The sequence below is a fragment of the Pogona vitticeps genome, chromosome 1, assembly GCF_051106095.1.
Source record: "Pogona vitticeps strain Pit_001003342236 chromosome 1, PviZW2.1, whole genome shotgun sequence".
In the NCBI taxonomy this organism is placed as follows: Eukaryota; Metazoa; Chordata; class Lepidosauria; order Squamata; family Agamidae; genus Pogona; species Pogona vitticeps.
Genome location: NC_135783.1, coordinates 166,532,322 through 166,554,332, shown reverse-complemented (window position 1 = coordinate 166,554,332; position 22,011 = coordinate 166,532,322). Strand labels below are relative to the sequence as shown.

The 22,011-nt window shown below is 44.8% G+C and overlaps 1 protein-coding gene across 4 annotated transcripts in view; it reads right to left on the bottom strand.

Moving 5' to 3' along the window:
* The window catches only part of KPNA3 (karyopherin subunit alpha 3), a 110,316-nt gene that overhangs the window by 32,358 nt on the left and 55,947 nt on the right, over positions 1 to 22,011 (bottom strand). For all 4 annotated transcript variants that reach the window (XM_020796734.3, XM_078378313.1, XM_020796735.3 and 1 more), the window contains one exon: positions 21,422 to 21,466. In XM_020796734.3, the coding sequence (XP_020652393.2) occupies positions 21,422 to 21,466 (45 nt within the window). The remainder of the gene's footprint in view (positions 1 to 21,421; positions 21,467 to 22,011) is intronic.

The window sequence follows — 22,011 nt, the reverse complement described above, 5'->3', positions numbered from 1 at the left end:
CCACCACGGGGACAGTTCAGGGGGGTAATGATGAGCCAGAGACGGAAGCAGGTGGGGGGAGTTCAGAAGCTGTGGTGGAAACCTTGACCACAGACAGCAGATTTGGACAAGAGCAAAAGGCAGACGCCACTCTCCAAAAGTGTTTTGAACAGGTGACTGACGCCCAGCTAACACCTGAAACCCCAGTGAGATTTCTGGAGAAAAAGGGGATTTTGTATAGAGAGACCCTGAGGAATATCTCAAAAGGGGGAGATGGGATCAGAAGTCAGCTGGTGGTACCTGAAAAGTATCGCCCCATGATCTTACAAAGGGGGCACTCTGACATGTTTGCTGCACACTTAGGGGTGAACAAAACACAGCAGAGAATCACACAGAATTTCTACTGGCCTGACATAGGGAAGCAGATCAGGGAGTTCTGTAAACAATGTGATGTGTGTCAAAGGCAGGGGAATAGCCGCGACAGGACCAAAGCAAAGTTGTGCCCTTTGCCTGTGATTGACACTCCGTTCAAATGCATAGGGGTGGATAGTGTGGGACCTTTGCCCAAGGCCACAAAGAGGGGGAACAGGTTCATTCTCACCATTGTGGACCATGCCACGAGGTACCCTGAAGCCATACCCTTGACTAACATTGAAACTAACACAGTGGCAGATGCCTTGGTGGGGTATATGTCCAGGATGGGATTTGCCTCAGAAGTAATCACAGATTTGGGAGCATCGTTCACATCGAAGCTCATGAAACGCTTATGGCAAATCTGTGGAATTAAGCACAAGGAAACCACTGCCTATCATCCTGAAAGTAATGGGTTAACTGAGAAGTTCAATGGGACTCTAATGCGCATGATTAGGGCTTACTTGGCAGAGAATCCAAACAATTGGGACCAGAAGCTGCAATCCCTTTTGTTTGCTTATCGATCAGTGCCACAAGCCAGTACCGGGTTCAGTCCGTTTGAACTTTTATTTGGGAGAAGGGTGAAAGGGCCCCTTGATTTGATCAAACAAAATTGGGAGCAGATCACCCAGGATGACCCACAAGACATTGTGACATACATAGACACGTTGATGAATGACCTAAAGAGAAACCTAGAGCTAGCAGCAGAGACCCTGCAAGCTCAAAAGGTCAGAAAGAAAGTTTGGGATGACCAGGAAGGCAGGGAGAGGCACTTTAATCCAGGGGAGGAAGTGCTTTGGCCTAGGCTCTGCAAAGAGAACAAACTGCAGCTGGGTAGCCCAGAAATAAAAGACTTGGGTCACATGGTAGGGGGAGGAGTGATAAAACCCCTGGAGGCCAAAATAGAAGCAGTTCATGATTGGCCCAGACCCAACACCAAGAAAAAAGTCAAATCATTTCTTGGGTTGGTGGGCTACTACAGAAAGTTCATCCCGAGGTTTAGCGAGATTGCGGCTCCGCTGACCGATCTGACGAGGAAGAAGACTGATGACCACATCCCGTGGACCAGCGACTGTGAGGCGGCGTTCCAGAGGTTGAAGGAGGCGCTCGTCCGGTATCCAGTGCTGCGTGCTCCAGACTTCGACCGGGAGTTCATCGTCTACACCGATGCGTCTAACAGCGGGGTAGGAGCAGTTCTTTGCCAGGAGGATGAGAATGGTGACCAGCATCCAGTGTCCTACCTGAGTAGGAAACTTCAAAAAGGTGAGAGACATTTGGCAACCGTGGAGAAGGAGTGTTTGGCCATAGTCTACGCGATCCAGAAGGCCAAGCCTTACATCTGGGGAAGACATTTTGTTCTGTGCACTGACCATTCACCACTGCAATGGTTAAAGACAATGAAAACCCACAATAGCAAACTTATGAGGTGGGCTTTAAACTTGCAAGACTATGACTTTGAAGTGAAGGTGGTCAGAGGGTCAGTGAACTGTGTTGCTGACGCCTTGTCAAGAAGACCTGAAGAATGAAGACGGCGAAAGAAACATGGACTATGTATATATTTTGGTGAACAAAAAGTTAAATGTACCTGTTTTTTGAACTTGGTTTGTATGAATAAAGGTAAATTGATGTAATGTATATGGTAAATGTTTAAATGCCTAATTGCTATGGTTAACTTAGAATGTAAGTATAAGTAAGTATGATATGGTATGTATAACTGTTGTTGTGTGTTTTATCCAGGTTGTTTTTTGGGAAAAAGCACCTTAGCTTTCCCCCTACAAAACAACTTATAAAGAGGGGAGGTGTTACATACAGCACTGATGTTACCTGTCTGTCATGGGTTTGGAGGGAAAGTTCCATCCTATGGGGAGTGGAAGGCGGGACATCAGGAGGAGGGGCTGTACTGTATATATATGTGATGCGTGTGTGGAGAAGAGGGAGACGCTGGGATGTGACGAAGCAGCAGCTGGGAAGAAGAAGCTGGTGTGGGAGTCTGTGTGTCAGACAGGGTACTACTGTGTGTCAGAGTACCAACCTGATAGGTTCAGGTGTCTGTTGGTTAGCCAGAACTGATAGGTTCAGGGTCTGTGCTTCAAGTTAAGGGTTCTGTGTGAACCAAACTGTATGCATGTATGAATGAGAATAAGCCACGTTACTTTATCTTATTCACCTGATTATTTTATTTTCCCTGTGTGTTGTATTTAAATAAACCTTGTTCTTTTATTTGTTTAAAAATCCATCCCTGGTCTGTGTGACTTCTTATAGGGAATGGTTGGTGGCAGCTTAGTTAACGTGTGGCAGATCCCAGTAGGTCTGGGTTTGTCACAAGAAGAACCAGTGGTTTGTGGCTAGACATGAACAACTGGAAAAACAAACCAGCACACAGTTCATTTTTTTAGTTCGGGCCTATCTGCTCCTGTCCTTTGCCTTCTCTGCCTCCCGTCCGCCACCTTCCCACTGCCTCGATCACATCCTTAACTGCTCCCACCTCCGCCATCCTCAGAGGCAGTGGATCTGACTCCTGGCAAGGAAGCTGGGCCTGCTGTTTCTGAGGATGGCAGCAACAGTGACAGTGGCAGAAGCAGGTAGGGAGGCAACAGGGCAGTGAGAAGGGGGCAGAGGGCATCCCACTTCCCAAAGCAAAATAAAGTGTTAAGGGAAAAGAAGTTCAGCACTTTGTTTTGCTTTGGCAAAATAGGATTCCCAAACTGGATTACGAACCAAATTGTGAACCAGCCTGGTTCATCAGTTTTTCTGGTTCAAGGTTCAGTTTGTGTCCACCTTTAGTCTGAATCAGACTGGTATCTCTACCTGACACATTATGAAAGAGGGTTCAGTATGTTCTTTGAATTATGTCCCAGCATTTCTGTGCATTTCACACACCATTCCTCTTTCCGCAATGTTATAGAAAGTTCCAGCCCAAAACAATCTAGACCTGATGCTGAACCAGAGCAAATTACAGTATTAATATAAGCAAAGAAAATTACAGCAAAGAAAAGTGTTTAGCCTCCATTCTTTACCCTTCCAGAAAACAAAACTTTGGCCTTATTTCTCCAGTGACACAACTGATTCTCTGTAGGTAAAATCAGGCAGGTATTTGTCCCGCTGTTTGGCCTGTGGTAGGGACTCTTCAGTTAACTCCTTTTTCTAGTAATCACATTACAGTGGTGCCTCGCTTAACGAGCGCCCCGTTTAACGAAAAAATCGCATAGCGATGGCTTTTTTGCGATCGCTTTTGCGATCGCACAACAATCTTGCCTATGGGGAAAAATCGCTTTGCGATTTTTCCCCATAGGCACCATTTTCCCCCAGCTGAGCGGCAGGAGCTTTGAAGCCCCGCCGCTCAGCTGGGGGAAAAAGGCGGCAGTGGGCTGCGGCCTCGGAAGGACCCCAAAGCCACCGTCCCCTGCCGACAATTCCCTTCCGAGCTCTCAAAGGGCCCCCTCCGATATTGGAGAAAGCCCTTTGAGAGCTCGGAAGGCTCTCAGTGGCGGACACCCCCCCACCCTGTCCCCGCCGCCGGCAGCCTCCGAGGAAGTCCGAGAATGGCTGGGGAAAGCGGCGCTTGAAGCCTCTCCGCGGCGCGTACCCCGGCCGTTCTCGGACTTCCGGAAGTCTGAGACCGGCCTGGGAAAGCAGCGCGGGTAGGCTTCAAGCTTCCCGATCCACCCCCCACCCTGTCCCCGCCGCTTAAAGCCTCCTTGCACTGCCTAGCCCAGCCATTCTCGGACACCTAGGTGTCCGAGAACGGCCTGGGTAAGCAGCGCGGAGAGGCTTCAAGCATCGGGGACAGGGTGGGGTGTGGATCGGGAAGCTTGAAGCCTCCCCGCGCCGCCTACCCCGGCCGTTCTCGGACTTCCAGAAGTCCGAGAACGGCCTGGGTAAGCAGCGCGGAGAGGCTTCAAGCATCGGGGACAGGGTGGGGGGTGGATCGGGAAGCTTGAAGCCTCCCCGCTCCACTTACCCAGGCCGTTCTGGGACTTCCAGAAGTCCGAGAACGGCCAGGGTAGGCGGCACGGGGAGGCTTCAAGCTTCCCGATCCACCCCCCACCCTGTCCCCGATGCTTGAAGACTTTCCGCGCTGCTTACCCAGGCCGTTCTCGGACACCTAGGTGTCCGAGAACGGCCAGGCTAGGCAGCGCAAGGAGGCGTTAAGCGGCTTTAACTAACCCATCGCCAGAGCTTTCCTACTTGTGGTGTGCAGGTAAGATTGCACTATTTTTGTCTGTCATAGGAAACAAACCAAAGCGGAGCTTGTGGCTGTCAATTTGCCTTCCTCTTTCAATTTCCCAACTCAAGTACAGTGGTGCCTCGCTTAACGAGCGGCCCGTTTAACGAAAAAATCGCATAGCGATGGTGTCCGAGAACGGCCTGGGTAGGCGGCGCGAGGAGGCTTTAAGCGGTGGGGACAGGCTGGAGGGTGGATCGGGAAGCTTGAAGCCTCCCCGCGCTGCTTACCCAGGCCGTTCTCAGACTTCTGGAAGTCCGAGAACGGCCGGGGTAGGCGGCGCGGAGAGGCTTCAAGCTCCCCGGTCCACCCCCCAGCCTGTCTCCGATGCCGGTAGCCTCCCCGCGCCGCCTACCCAGGCCGTTCTCGGACACCTAGGTGTCCGAGAACGGCCGGGCTAGGCAGCGCAAGGAGGCTTTAAGCGGCAGGGACAGGCTGGAGGGTGGATCGGGAAGCTTGAAGCCTCCCCGCGCTGCTTACCCAGGCCGTTCTCGGACTTCTGGATGTCCGAGAACGGCCGGGGTAGGCGGCGCGGAGAGGCTTCAAGCTCCCCGGTCCACCCCCCAGCCTGTCTCCGCCGCTTAAAGGGTAACCGGCAGTTGGTGGGATCCAAGCCCGGGATGCCTGAAAGGCATCCCAATCCCACCACCCTCCCCCCGCAGCTTGGATCCGAGCCGCAGCGGCTACCCCAGCCATGGCTGGACTCTAGGGAGTCCAGCCATGGCTGAGGTACCCGCCATGGGTCAGATCCAAGCCGCGGGGGGGGGGAGGGAAAAAACCGGATAATCCGTTTCAATGCATTCCTATGGGAAATGGTGCTTCACATAACGATGTTTTCACGTAACTTTTTTTTTTCTGGAACCAATTAACATCGTTATGCGAGGCACCACTGTACTAGCAATGGATTCGGCTGGAGGCAGGTGTTGCATATGCCCTTCGTGACCCCTGCTTGTCTCCCCAAACATAGAGCTCATAAAGGCAAACCAAAACCTCTTGACACGCTGCCACCAGTTGATCTCCTTGTCAACGTACTTTACTTAGGAAAGAGGATGGTCCATTCAGTACTGACTTATTAACAAAACAGGTTTATTGATTACAGATGGTTTCTAGGATAATTCATGAGCATATTCAGTTTCACCAAGCATCAATATTAATCTTCTATTTTAAATATCACAGGTTACTAATCACTCCTCAGACTCCAAACTATCTCTCTTTCTCTCTGATTCCAAATTCTGACTTAGACTCTCTGACTGACTGACTCCTCTCTCAGGCTCCGCCTTTTTAACATCTCTTGTGGCCCCACCTCTTAATCACATAAGCATATAACTCATGAATATTACATATCTTATCACACAACTTAGGGTGAACACTGTGATGATTTGTGTTTTTATGAGATGCTAGAATGGGTTTTGTAGTCATAATATTGTCTTGACAGCATCCATCTTGATTTAAAGTCTGCTCTGTAGTAGGAAAGTTTTTCATGGTTTCAGAGAAGCTTCGTTCTCTGGTTATCTCGTTGCTAAGATGAGTAGAGAGCAAAGACTTTCGTAGTCAAAATAATTCTGCCACAAAACATGATAACAACTCTCAAGCTCCCATGAGAAAGTTAGGCGGGACAACAAGACCCAGGAGGGGGTGTTCCTTATGAAGCATCCTGGGAAGGAGAAGGAAGTTGGTAAGAAGAGGGAAAAAGATGGAGTTGGACTGAGAAAGGACAGACACGTGCTTTTTCCCAAAATGGATTATATCTTTGGTATGGAGCCTTTTTGTGAACATGGACTGATAGGTGACAACTAGAATCTACCTGACCTGTTGGACTACGAACTGTGAAATCCCTGGAAACGTGAGAATGACTGTGCTTATGCATTATTCTAGTTTAGAATGCTTTTAATTATTTTATTTTTCCAGCTGGAGTGGTGGGAGTGATCTGACTGCCTTGTTATGAAAATGTTTATAACTGAATTACTTTGCAATGATCTGAATTCTTTTCTGAACTATCCTTTTTTAAATAAAACAGTAATGATTTAGAATTGCATGCATTGGTTTCTTGAACAGACTAGTCTTTCTGATTTGGCCATGTGTATTTGCTACCATATATAGAGGCCAGATTAGCCCGAGTTTAAACTCATGGATTTCTCTCTCTGTGTGTGTTGCTTTTCTTAATAAAGGAGGTGGATTTGAGGAAGAAGTGTTAGTCAGGGCCTAGCTTAGAGTCTTGGGCTCATCTTAGCTCCTAAAGGACTGACTAAGCTTTGGAATCTCTCCATTCTCCAGCACCCCGTATACCTCCCCCCTTAAATAAGTTTGTTTGGGAGGGGAAACACGTTTTCCATCCTAAACAAACATGCATCACTGCATAAAAATTCTACTTACCCCCTGACAACAATCTGCAAGCAATAACATCTTATATAACAATCACAATATCTTATTACACTAAACATTCCAATACAGTTCAATAATATACTTTATCATTTACACTTACTGTGATGAGATGTGTTTTTATGGGTAAGCCTGTCTCAATAGAATCCATTTTAAATTAGGATTTCTGTGTAGTTTCTGAGATGAGCCACCGTGGCTATCTCTTATCTAGTTTCGGATCCATCCCATTCTCCGGAATCCCGTGAACGTCTCCTTGGAGATATGGGCGGTGTTTTCGCACTTACAACATTTAACATTACAACCTTACAGAAATATGACATAATCAGGAACCTTTTACATAGATAGTTAAACAGTCACTCAATAGTCCATTCTGGTTTATTTTAGAAGTCCTAGAATCATTCAGTCCATCAATATTCTTCATCACTCTACACAAAGAGAAGATTTATGATAACATTACCAACTTTGTTTATCCCCCCATCAGTCATTTGGCTTTCAAGGCAAGGTATCAGCATCCACAATCTGAATCCCTATTATGCTGTGAATTACAAAGTCCAAATCTTGCACAATCCGTTGTCATCTGCTTGGCACAGCACCTATCCAAGTCTAACACTCAATGTATCTGTGAGGATGGTGAACTCCCTGCTGTAGTCAGGTACGCTGTGAACGGGTCTGGTTGTTACTGCCTCCTTCAGCTGGTCACACGACTGCTGGCACTCAGGGGTCCCTCTCATGATCTCTGGCTCCTTCTTCCATGTTCTCTTCAATCGACTAGCCATCATAGGGCCCTCTGTTGTCCACTGGACATCCTCTGCTTGCCGTTTCTTAGTGAAGCCTGCTTTCATTCTGGATCGGGGCTTCACTTTCTCAGCTGGGGAAAAGGCAGGCAGTTCCCTCTCCTCCTCCTGAACATCTCTGGATGTGTCCTTCTCTAATATGTCAGGGCTTATGCCTTCCTCCTCACTCAAAAATTCACCCACAGGTACTTTTATTGCAAAGTTTTCCCTATGTGGGGGACCACTATCATGGGTCACTTTAAGATTCTCAGGCAAGTTTCTTTTAAGTGCAATCTCAAACGACTGCTTTGTTTTAGATGCACTGAGCTTGTTAACTGATTCTATTTCATTCTTCACTGATGTGCTAGGTAGGGGTTTGCTTTGCAAGGTTTTATGGTCTACTTCAGCTGTAGAGCTACGACTCTCCCCTCCAGAGCTGGTGCAACACATTCATAGGTTCCGACCCTGACAAAAGCAATATACTCCCCTCTATAGGTCACAGTCCCACTACTTGGTCCTCAGGGCAGAATGCTCTTTCCTGGGTCTCACACAAGCATTTCTCATTTCCAGTACTTCCTAAGCTTGGTTCTGCCACTTTTAAGGACTTCTCTTTATACAAAGATCCTTATCCAGGCAAAATCTCTCAGGGCACTCAGGACACAATAAAGTAGGTGAACGGGCCACTTCAAAGCAACCCACCAAGCTCGTGTTCTCCTTCTGCTCCTGGGCAAAACTATTTTTATTTTGGGTTTTCAAAAGCATGAGATCAGCTTCTGTCCCACTATTAAGCTGGTTATCCAAGGAACTTTCTCCCTCCAGGCTTCCCTCTGCTACAGTATCTATTTCTACTGCAGTGGGTGATTTCTGGCCCCTTTGTAAGTGTGTAAGTACAAAAGCACTCTTAACATGCTCTATCAAGTTCAAACCCTCTCTATATGTCAGGTCTTTATCAGTTATAGACCTCTCTGGGTGTTCAGGGGTCAGTGGTAGGGGATTCTCTCTAGCTTTTGTAATAAGATAATTTAAAGTACTTTCTTCCATCTGTTTGTCAATACAGGAAGTATCATTAGGGGGTTTCAATGTAACCTCATCAGCCATTTCTGCTACCTCAGGGTTCTTCTTTCAACTGGGGCATCCCTGGATTGATTCAGAGATTAGGGATTCAATTTTTCCCTCAGGAATTGTTAACTGCTCACCCAGGGAACATATTACTCCAAAAGCACTCTGCACATGCTTAGTGAGATCTAGCCCAATTAAACCAGGTGCTGGAATTTGATCAGAAATTGCCACATCCCAAATTCCAACCCAATCTCTATAGTTCATCTTTACTTTAGCCATAGGTAAAGTCACCAGAGTACAACTTATTCCCTTGATTGTAACAGTTTGGTTTGGAAGTATTTGTTCTCTAGGAACCACACCAGGATGACACAGGGTTATGTTGCAGCAGGTACCAACCACTTCCACATAAGACTTCTCATTAATAAGAGTATTCTTACCAGGGTTCTGTACTAAAATATCTTCTGTCTTTACAAGAAAACACTGAACAACCTTGGCTAGTGGCAGATCAGAATTTCCTATCATGCTAGTTGCCATGGAAACAAAACCATTGTTGCAACTTCCCTCAGTGGCTTCCGCAGTTTTTCAGCAGTATACTTTTTTGGTCCGTCCATCATCTTTTCCATTTTTATTCTTGTTTTTAGTACAATTTTACTGAATATGCCCAAACTCTCCGCAGTTATAACACTATCTAAAAGTCCTTCTCTCACTCTGAGGAGACCTATTAAACTTTTCCTCAGGGTTCACTTACTTCGGCAGACTAGGCCCTGGCAACTCAAATGAGGTGCTACTCTGGCCTTCTTTCCCTGATGTATTTCTGAGGTAATTTTTATTGAAGGGTCTCTTATTGTTGTCCCAATTTTGCCTGTTAAATTTTACCTCAGAGAACTTGTGGTTTTGAATCTCCCCAATGTAATCAGCTGTTTCACCTGCTTCTAATAGATTTTCAGGATTTTTGTCTTTAACTAAATAACGCAATTCCCCAGGCAAAATAGAATAAAATTGTTCAAACCTAATCACATTGTTCATCTGCTCTAGAGAAGTGACATTTTCATGTTCCATCCATTTGTCCAAACATTAGACTAATTTAGCTCCTAACAGAGAATAAGATTCTTCAGGCTTTTTGGTAAGGGCATGAAATTTTCTTCTAAAGTGTTCTGCGTTTATGCCAAATCTTGAATATACCATCTTTCTATATGCTTCAAAATCTCTAGCCTGCTCTAGAGGCATCTGAGAATACAGTTCTGCTAAATCTCCACTTATTTGTGATCTTAGCACTATCATCCTTTCTTCATCCTTGATATCAAAGTCCCAACACGCTCTCTCAAATGAAATGAGGAAAGATTCTGGGCAATCTCCTGTCCTATATTGGGGAAATTTCTTTAGATCTATTTTCAAAAGATTTCCCTCACTAGAACTGTTGTTATTGTTATTCTGAGCAGTTGACTCTAATTGTTTCATTTGTATTTGAAATTCCATTTCTCTTTGTCTTAATTCTATTTGTCTGGCCACTTGCTCAGCTTTTTCTCTCATCTCTAATTCCTTGAGCACTAGCTCCTTAGCTTTCTCCTCAGCTTTGGCTTTTTGTCTAATTTATAATTCCTTGAGCTGTAGTTCCTGAGCTTTCTCTCTGAGTCTATACTCCTGTTCCAGTTTCCATTTTTCAAACTCTTGGGAGCTTAGATCCCTTTGTCTCTCTGAGGCACCCTCATCAGTCTCCTCCTGTTCCATTGGAGTGAAAGGATCTCCATTTCTCTCCATTTCTTGAGGTAAACTCTCTGCCTCACCACTCCCCTTTTGGCTACATTTGGGGGGCATGTTTACTTCTGAGATAATTAGTCTTGAGTGTTTGTACCAATTTTTAAAAGGACCTGTCTTTCTGCTTTTAATGCCAGTCACTTAAATAATTGTAAATCTCAAGCCTCTGCTTTGATTTTTCTATCCCCTCAGATCCACTCTGACCTCTGGCTTCCACTTTTCCAGAAACACTCCCTTAACTCTCAGAGCCTTGGATTTTAAGGTAGCCACAAGGTCTCTCAAATTCTGTGGTAAATAAAAGGATTTTTTTCCCTTCAAGATTGTTCCCAATCTTTAGTTCCCCCAGATCTGCGATCAATAACCCCGCCACTAAGTTTTCCACAAAAGCTCTAGCAGGTCACCCACTTCATCACAGACCTCTAACTAAAAGGTACCCATAACTAAAAAAATTCACTTGTAAACTCTGGCGTTACTGGATTGTTTTGTATCTCGCTGCGGGACACCAATTGTGAAGTTTGCCCTTCATGGCCCCTGCTTGTCTCCCCAAACACAGATCACAAAGGCAAACCAAAACCTCTTGACACGCTGCCACCAGTTGATCTCCTTATCAACGTACTTTACTTAGGAAAGAGGATGGTCCATTCAGTACTGAATTATTAACAAAACAGGTTTATCGATTACAGATGGTTTCTAGGATAATTCATAAGCATATTCTTTCAGTTTCACCAAGCATCAATATTAATCTTCTGTTTTAAATATCACAGGTTACTAATCACTCCTCAGACCCAAACTATCTCTCTTTCTCTCTGATTCCAAACTCAGACTCTCTGACTGACTGACTCCTCTCTCAGGCTCCACCTTTTTAACATCTCTTGTGGCCCTACATCTTAACCATATTAGCATATTACTCATAAAGCCGCTCAGAGTGGTATAAATATACTAGATGGGCGGGATATAAATCAAATAAATAAATAAATATTACATATCTTATTACATAACTTAGGGTGAACACTACAGCAGGTTCTCAACTTTACCTTTAAAAAAGGTTGCCCCCTCCTACTTCTGGGAGGAAGTTTTAAATTTTTCTGTATTTAAGTGATGCAGTGCATCAGTGCTGATCTAATACAGTGTAAAAGAAAATCTGCATCATCTGCCCCTTCATGGAGCAGAGTAAATGTTTTATTTCTCAATACTCTGAAGTGGCTGTTTTCTTAAGCCACTTCACAATACAAGAAATTGACAGAGGGAGGTGCCAGACTAAATTAGGGTTGCTTGAAATGTGTATTGCAGTTGGATTCAAGGACTGCACCAAATGAAATACCAGACTTCTACCCAACCCCAAGCAACTCTACTTAGCCTACATCAGCTCACTCCAAAAGAAAAACTATAACCAACAAAGCAGCCAGAAAGACCTGGCACACAATAAGAAACTTGGTGAGAGCTGACAAGTATGCTATGGTGGCCTTATTCTCTATGCTATCAATCTCACTGTGGTGAGCTCAGGGTGTTGGACTGTGTCATCATCCATGATTATTAAGTTTGGACTTAATGGTAGCCAGTAGAACTCTCTGCTAGAGAAAATAATTAGTGGGACAAACCATTGTTGGCTATGGTGTTACCAGGATGCAATTGGCACTGTCCTTCCTCTGTTTCACTAACACTCTGGAGATCAGAGAGACTGGTGGAAAGGCATAAAGCAGAGCACCATGCCATCTATAGAGACTCATTGCCCAGAGTGTTGAGACTAAGTCTGGTGCAGGAATTAAAGAGATAGCACTCAGAATTTGCTGGACAACAAAAATGTCAATTCCTGGCTGACCCCATCTGTGCAACAGTTTAGTTGCAATTTCTGTATACAGTATAAGCACCACTTACAGCATGTGGTCAATGTCCTGCTCAGAGTTGGTTTGATACTGTCCACTCTTGGAATCTCAACTGTTACAGGCCAGATTCCCATAGCAAGGCACTATAGCTAGAGGCCCTTGCCTAGGCAATTCAGTGTACTGGACTGAGTACTACCCTGTTTGTTTATATAGTGGACAATAGTGGTACTGTCTGATGTTACCTATGTTACTCAGTGCATAATGAGTTGTTTGAAGGTTCTGAAGGCCTTGATAACTTCCAGGGGCTCCAAAACATTTATGTGTAGGTGCATTTCCAATGGATCTACTTCCCACATACTTCATGATAGAAAAAATGAGCTCCTCAGGCATGACTGGACATATCTGCCATCACAACAAAGTTTAATGCGTTCCAAATGGGCCCCAAACTCACCGTTCTCCGATGTTTTCCCTTGTTCCGGCGGGCATCTTGGGTGTACCGGCGGCCATTTTGAGCATCCCGGCGGCCATTTTGGGTGTACCGGTGCCCATTTTTTGTGTTCTGGCCGCCATCTTGGGTGTACCAGTGGCCATTTTTTTGTTCCGGCGGCCATCTTGGGTGTTCCAGCGGCCATTTTTTGTTCTGGCGGCCATCTTCGGTGTACCAGCGGCCATTTTTTGTTCCGGCGGCCATCTTGGGTGTACTGGCACCCATTTTTTGTGTTCCTGCGGCCATTTTGGAGCCGCAGAACAGCTGTTCCCCCATCGTAATGTGAGCGTGCCCTCGCATTAGCGATGGGGAAATCCGCATCGCAATGCGGATTCATCGTTCAACGGTGCACTCGTTATACGAGGCACCACTGTATATGGATACAAATATGTCCCTTATTTGCAGTAAGGGCATGGCATATTGAATGATAGCCATCTGGAAATGCTTGCTAGTTATAAATAGATTGATATGACCAAGGTCTAGAATGAGATGTAGCCACTGTCTCTTTTGAGAACAAGAGCTTATGCTATTAGGTGAGAATGTATGGACTTAACTGCCCCCATCATAAGAAGAATATGGATTTCTTGTAGGATGAGCGGTTATGGAAGGATATTCCTGATGCCACCAGTGGGCAAAAGGCTGTAGAATCCTATAATATAACTGTCTAATGAGACAAGAGTCTGTGGTAATGTGTATCCAATTGGTGTAGAAGTTGCACAGACTGAATCCAAACAGTCGAAGTGAAGCAGTCAGAGAAAAGATTTCAATGATATGAACAATTTGTGCTTGGAAGGTTGTCTAAACTTTCAACTGCATATGTGAAAAGTGTAGGAGAGTGAGTTAACAAGATACTGTGTTTGTCCTTAATTATGATGTTCTAGTGAACTTCGGTATGAAGTGTAGCAGAGAACAGAAGGATTCCTAGGTGCTTGGCTCTTGTCCTCAATAAACCCCCTTCTACTTGAAGAGGAAGTCCTCAATGGTTGTTCTTCCTTCAGAGCCTGATCCCAACAAGCAAAACCATGTGTGGCAGTTCTGTAGGCATCCTTCAGTCTTGAGAGACTATGGTAACATGCTCTGAATAGAGGTCTTGGAACAGTGTCTATTGTGCCTGAGAAGGCCAATACGAGAGTGACAATCCCTTCCACAATGAAGATAAATGTAATCTGTCCCCTGTCCAGCTCATTAATTTAGCAGGTTTTGGGACTTCCTCTTTGCCTCAGGCTGCTGGACAAGTGCTTCGTCAAATTGGGAGAAGCCATGCTGCACTGTCTGCCTCCAGGCTGAATGCTCAGATGTCAGGGTTTCCCATCTGTTGAGGTCCATTCCTAAGGCCTTCAGATCCTGCTTGCAGATATCCCTGTATCGCAGCTGTGGCCTCCCTATGGGGTGCTTTCCCTGCACTCATTCTCCATACAGGAGATCTTTGGGAATCTGACTGTCAGACATTCTCACAACATGCCCAAGCCAACGTAGACATTGCTGTTTCAGTAACGCATACATGCTAAAAATTCCAGCTTGTTCTAGGACTGCTCTATTTGGAACTTTGTCCTGCTAGGTGATACAAAAAATGCGTGAGAGACAACACATATAGAACATGTTCAACTTCCTCTCCTGCCGCAGACAAAGCATCCAGGACTCACTGCAGTACAGGAGTGTACTCAGGACACAGGCTCAATAGACCTGGATCTTGGTATATGCCGTCAGCTGCTTATTAAGCCATACTCTCTTTGTGAGTTTAGAGAACATGGTAGCTGCTCTGCCAATGCGTTTATCCAGCTCAACATCTAGGGAGAGGGTGTCAGAAATTGTTGAGTCAAGGTACACAAAGTCATGAACAACCTCCAATTCTTGCGTGGAGATGGTAATAGAGGGAGGTGAGTCCACACCCTGGCCCATGACTTGTGTTTTCTTCAGGCTGATTGTTAGGTCAAAATCTTGGCAGGCCTTACTAAAGTGATTCACGAGTTGTTGGAAGTCTTCAGTAGAACGGGCAAAGAGGAAGTCCTGCATACATTTCAGCTGGACTTTGGTCTTCGCTCTTAATCTAGAGAGGTTAAAGAGCTTTCCATCTGATCTAGTACAGAGATAGACACCTTCTGTTGCAGTTCCAAAAGTATGCTTCAGCATGACAGCAAAAAATGTCCCAAACAGAGTGGGTGCGAGGACACAGCCCTGTTTCACTCCGCTTCGGATATCAAAGGGATCTGATGTTGAGCCATCAAAAACTAGAGTGCCCTTCATTTCCTTATGAAAGGACCTGATGATGTTAAGGAGTCGAGGTGGACATCCAATCTTGGAAAGTTATTTAAACAGGCCGTTGCTGCTAACCAAATCAAAGACCTTTGTAAGATCTATGAGGGCCACAAAGAGGGGATGTCATTGTTCCCTACGTTTCTCCTGCAACTTTCTGAGGGAAAAGACCATCTCAGTGGTGGATCTATTAGCTTGAAATCCACACTGTGATTCTGGATAGACTCTGTCTGCAAGCACCTGGAGCCTCTTCAGCACAAAATGGGCAAGCAGCTTCCCTACAATGCTGAGAAGAGAGATGCCACAGTAGTTATTGCAGTCGTAACTGTCACCTTTGTTCTTGTACAATGTGACAATGTTTGCATCCTTCATGTCCTATGGTACTCCACCTTCCCCCCAGCAAAGACAGAATATTTCATACAGCTCAGTTGTGATGGTTCTCTTTACAGCACTTCAAGAGGGAAGTTATCCTTCCCAGGTGCCTTGCCGGAGGCGATGGAATCCAAGACCACTTTTATTTCTGCTAAAGTTGATTCACTGTCCAACTCTTCCAAGACAGGCAGGCACTCGGTTATTTAATGCTTCTTCGGTTACTACATTCTCTTTAGAATATAGCTCAGAGTAATGCTGCACCCAGCGTTCCATCTGCTGTGCTCGGTCCTGGATGATCACACCTGTGGCAGTCTTCAAAGCAGCAGGTTTCTTCTGTGTTGGACCTAAAGCCTGCTTGACTGTCATACATTCCCCTTGATGTTACCTGTGTCTGCTGCTATCTGTATCTGAGAGCAGAGCTGAAGCCAATAATCATTAGAACATCTTCAGGAAGTCTGTTGGACTTTGCTACAAGCAACTCAAAGAACCTGCACGTTGTACTCACTAGGACAGGCTTTGCATGCTGCTAGATTTCTCTTTTCCTTGATGGGTGGCATCAACTCCTCTGAAAGGCTTCAAACCAGTCTGCCATCTTTTTGGTCTTCTTGCCAAATGTGGACAAGGTGGTGTTAAAAACAGCATTCTTTAAATGTTCCCATCATTTAGGTGCATTCGCACCATCCAGGCCTGGAAGAGTTTCCTCAAGCGCTTGAGCAAATTCCTCCACTTTTCTCTGATTGCAAGTCTTGCTGATGTCAATACGTGGTCTTCCTTTTTCGTGTGATACAAACTCTTTATTTGCAGTTTTACTCTGCTATACACCAGGGAGTGATCAATATTACAATCAGCACCCTGATAACTGTGTGTGGTCATAATACTAGGAAGGCTAGAGTGCCTAGTGAGGATCAAATCAAGCCAATGCCAATGTTTCGATCTTGAATGTCTCCAAGAGACTCTGTGTTGAAGCTTCGTATTGAAGAACGTGTTGCAGACCCAAAGACCATAATAACAGCAAAACTCCAGCAAGCGTTGGCCATTTTCATCCATCTTCCCAATGCCAAAACAGCCTAGACAAGTGGGCCAAGAATTGTGATCAGCACCAACTCTAGCATTAAAGTCTCCGAGAATGAACAGTGGCTCTCTCTCCGGGACCTTTTTGATAGTAGCTGCCAGATCGTCATAGAATTTGTCTTTGAATTCTGCTGTAAATGTCAGTGTTGGTGCATATACACGAATAAGGGTGACCAGTCCTGCTGATGAATGGAGCTGCAGAGACAGGATTCTTTCACTCCCCGCAGTAGGTGGAACAATAGATCTCAGCAGAGTATTTCTAACTGCAAAACCAACACCATATTCCTTGGTCTCATTCAATGGTTTTCCCTGCCAGAAGAATGAGAAGTTTTTTTCTTTGACAGAACCCAAGTCTGGCAATCTCGTCTCTTGCATGGTAACAATGCCCATCTGCAGCCTACTCAGTTCCATGTCGATAACAGCTGTCTTGCGCGTGTCATCTATTTCCTGCAGGTCGTCAGAAAAGCCAGGGGTGATTATCTGAACATTCCAGGTGCCAAACTTTTTGGCAGAAACTTTCTTATGATTGTTGCATGGTAGGGTTATCAATCTGCTTGTCAGCTTTCACCCTAAACCCCACGCACCCCGTGATGTTAACAGACTGTGGCGAGGCAGCACCTTACTGGCTGGAGGCTGCCCAGCTTAAGGCGGGCGGTAGCTACCTAGTGAAGTGCAATGACCTCTCCCACCATCGGAAGTAGCCCCATGCTCTACGCCAAGCGAGCAAAGACTTATAACTGGTAACTGCTATTTCCCGTGTTGTTTCGACGCTGTATGCCAGGGGTGGGCAATTAATTTCTATAGGGGGCCACATGAAAAATCTGAACTATGTTCATGGGCTGAACCAACTTTACTTAAAAATAAAATGAAACAGTGATGTTTGCTGGGACTGGAAAAAAACCCAACCAAACAAAAAACAACAACCACAAATCCAAAAACAAAACACAGGTATGTCTCATGCCTCAGCACCGCCTCGGTACTTCTCTTCCCTCAGCCCCACAGACCGCTCTGGGGGGCCGAGTAACTTTGACCCCCACCCTTCAGCCTCCCACCCTGCCCAGCTCCTCAGGAAATGGTTTCCTTTCCCTCTCTCTTTCTCCTTCCTTTTTTTAAAAAAAATATTTATTTTATTAACCTCCTCCTCAACCCCAAGCAGAACCACCGCCGCCACACGCACTCACCTCTCTCTCTCTGTCTTTCTGTCTCTCTCTCTCTCACACACACACAAACACACACACACCCTCTCTCACTCTCCTCAGGGAGTCCAGGAACTAGCCCCTTACGCCACTTCCATAGCGTAGCAGCTCATCCAAAGGCAAGCAGCGGACTTGGAGGAAAAAGCGCCGGTGCCGTTGTGAATACCAGGGTAAGACTACAAGCCCCAGAGGGCCTTGCAGAAGGGGAGGAGGGGTGAAAACCGTATGTGGCGCTCCGAAGGCTGGTGAGCTTAGAGGGAGTTGTGGTCTTGCAGCGGGGGGGGAGGCCCTCCCTTGGTCGCAGTGAAGCGGCTGATAAAAAGAGCCTGAGGGGACTGATAAGAGGAGAAGATGAGGGAGATCACGGGCCCTCCGGGGGCGCTGATGCCTTCTGTTGCTTGGAGGAGTAAGAGGAACAGCAGGCTTCGGACTACAATTCCCAGGGTTCCTTGCGCCCCCACCCTGGCCAGCAGCTGTGCAGCGGCTCACCTTGGACTACAGGAGGTGGGGCGAAGTGGGAGGTGAAACGGTGCACTGCCCAGAGCATGCAAGAGGGGACTATGTGCGCTTATGCTTGGCTCGGGCTCTGCCACTGCTGCCTGGCCGGGATGGGTCCTCTACAGCTGTTTTGAGCTGGAGCTCCGGCTCACTCAGCAGCGACGGGCTGGCCGGACAGGAGTGGCTCGCGGGCTGTATGTGGCCCGCGGACTGTATTTTGCTCAGGTCTGCTGTATGTGAAGCTGGCGTGTCCTCTCCAGGTAACGGCCTGGGTAAAATAATATGGAGTACAGACTGTTACCCAAGCAGAACAAGGCCAACATATCTCCAAGGATCTGAACCATGGAGACTGCTACATGTCTTACAGTATTAATTTGCTGGTCAGTAAGGTAGGTGTTTTTGCACTGAGCACTGCTGCCAGTCCTCTCTGATCCTCTGATCAAATACGGGGGCTGTACCTGCTGATACACTGCCATATATGCCACAGAGTTTGAAATATGGAGAGTGCAGAGGAATACAACCACCTGCTGAGACCGTTAAGCCTTCTTTATCTGTAGGAGTGGTGTGTGTTTGGTTCTTGGATCCACTATCCTTGCCCTAGTGTCAGAGAGTGAGAGATCAAAACAAAGGAGTCATGAGACGACATCAAAGTCGAGTTTGGTTTAATTTTGGGCATTTCTTCAAAACTGACAGAATTTCAAGGTATGAGGGTAGAGAGCCAATATCGAGATTAAAACCAGCGGGGGACATGTCTCCAGGGCCCAAGACCTGCTACTTCAAGAGACTTTTCTTACAAATAGGAATGAAGTCTGGACTGTCTAAGCTTTAGTACCTGTTTGGTAAAGCAGCAGCAGATAGTGCCAGCCTGGGACAAATGGCCCTCACAAAGAAAAAAAAAGGGCATTGAGAATCACTGTCAGTTCAAGTGACCTTCCTTTCACAATTGGTACATTTTTTCAACAAGGCCAAGGAGACCTTGGCAAAAAGTGGGCAAATTGTGGTTCTCCCTGCCAGCAAAGCCAGTTTCCTAAGAAACTGTTTTGACACGGGACAGAGAGGATTCTTGAGTGAATGACTCCTTTTAACAGGCAAAACCGGGTCCAACAATTTTACCCTAGGGCAGTCCTTTCACTCATGCACCAAGTCTGACCCGATTTCTTTGAGAACCAAGATATACACGTGAGTTCTAGGGAATCTAATTCTTCTAGTACCCAGGAATATTCTGGACCCACGGTAGCGTTACTTTTCCGTGGCCTTGTAAAGAATAACAATTCAGGTAAACCAAATAACCAATTGTAGCATGTGTTCTATTCAAGAAGCCAAAATCCAGATATTAAGCATATTTTGTTTTATTAGAAAAATAAAGTTCTGAAAGAATAACGTTTATGCAAAGCAAGGCATCTATATACATTTCCATCTCCTCCAGTTAAGTAAGAAACTGGACTCCTCTAAAAAAAAACAAACATAACAAACGTTCTAACTAATAAAATTGGGAAAGGCAAGCTCCCCCTCTATTTCAGTAAAAATCTACATCTTAAAATAATACTGTAAATCCCATTGTCCATAGTCCAATCAGGAACATACCAAACTTCTGGAAAATCCAAGTTCCATCAGTCCCATAAGGAAAACCCTCTGCTAAAATCCATCAAACAGAAATAAGTCCTTTCTGTGTCTTTCAACCGGCATCCATGTTCACTTACTCTCCCCCTTCTGCAACTTACTCCCCTCTTCTTCTTCACTGCTAACAACCAATCAGGGGTAAGGAAAAAAGTAACTTGTCCCACCCCCTCTTCTCATGAGAACTCAAGTTGTTATGATCCGAAGCTCCTGGAATGTTATGACTTCGCTCTCCCTGTATCAGGCCACCGTTACTAGGTAACGAGATAACAGGTCAGCCTGACCACTTTCTGTAAAGCAAAGCTGTGAAGAGAAACTGGCTTTTGGAATTTTCCACTTTCAAGCACACAGAGACCAAAATGGATTCTTTTAGGCTAACTTCATAACCACATATTCCATCAGTAAATCACTTTCTAGCTTTCCTAACCAAATTTATCACACTCCCCTTTTTAAAAAGAAGAGAAAATAAAATTAATTTAACCCAGCAGCTTAATAAATTGGAATGATTTTTGAGAAAAAATAATAAGCTACCGTATGTCCAAAATGAAGTCACTGGCAAAGAAGAACTGAGGGGAATAAAATTTATGCCAGTAGAGTCATGACTAAAACTCCCACCCAAAGTGTTTGGCTAGGAACGTTCTGGAACAGGTTTCTATGCAAGGACAGAAACTAACTTGTAAGAGTCACAGGAATCACAGAGAAGAAATAACTTGTTATAGATAATTAGCAGTGGGGTAAATGGTGCAGGTGAGCAACAAGCCAATAATGAGCAACGAAGGTATTACACTACTAATATGAACAAATTAATGGATAAGACCCACAAAAGAATGGCTCTTTTTGACTAGATTACTTGGGAGAAAAACAGGTTCTATGTATGTTATTCAGAACATGCTTTACACTATTTAAATAAAATATTTTCCACAAAGTACTAATCATAATGCATTACTATATATCTTCTTTCAAATAAACCTCAACACATTCAGTACAACTGAATTCTAGGCTAAGTGTGCAAAGAACTAAAATCTAGATCACATAGTAATTTTTTAAAGCAATTGTACCAATTTTATGCTACTCCCAACCACCCTAGTCATCAACATATCTTTTTCCTCCTCACTGGTTTTTCTCTTCCCCAATTCAGTCTTGTCCTTCAGTCACTCTCCACCTACTGACTAAAATGGGCGTTCTCTCTCTCTCTCTCTCAATTAATTAATTAATTAATAATCCCCCAAGATGCACATATCACAGTATACATGCAAGCTTTCATGTTCTAGGGCTCAGCTGTGCAGCTGTACTGAAGAGCGGCACACATTATCTTTCACTCTTTTATTAAGTATAGCCAACTCCTATTTTTATTTTTATTGTTTGCAAAATAGAAAGAAAACATAGAAAGAAAAGAAAGAGCAAATCATGATGGTTTTTTGGACAAGGAATTTTTATGTAACAATTTAGGCAAAATTAAAGTAGTAAAACTTTTCAAAGATGAACCCTGAAATCAAGAAAAAACAACTTCAGCATTTACTTACATTTATATCTGTATGGTATATGAGAACACACAAGGCTGGTAAAATCTGGTAAAAAAAATAATTACAACAGTCCATTAATGTTAGGGGGAAAAACACATACTGAAAAACACTCTCAAGGAAAACTCGGGCATAGAAAGATTAATTTACTCGTACTTCTAGATGGTTTTTAACCAGCAGACATCTTGCATGGTACATAGCTTTCTAAAATTTAGCTTCAGTTCTCTGAGCACACAGAATCAATTCACAACCATTTTACCTTAAAAGGACTCTTTTACATAAGATTTCATCAAATATTTAAGCTTGAATATTCACATTTACTAATTAAGTTGAAAATGGCAAAATGTATTAGCCCAAGAGATGGCTAAGTCAACTTTTATCCTCTGCTGGGACCACACTGAGAAAATGGCAATTTAAAAATCCAGTATAGTTCCTCAAACCATTACATCTACCCTGTTTTCCCAAAAATAAGACCTAACCTGAAAATAAGCCCTAGTATGATTTTTCAGGATGCTCGTAACATAAGCCCTACCGCCAAAATAAACCCTAGTTAAGTGAAACCCCACTCTCCACCATTGTGCAGCAACCAGAAG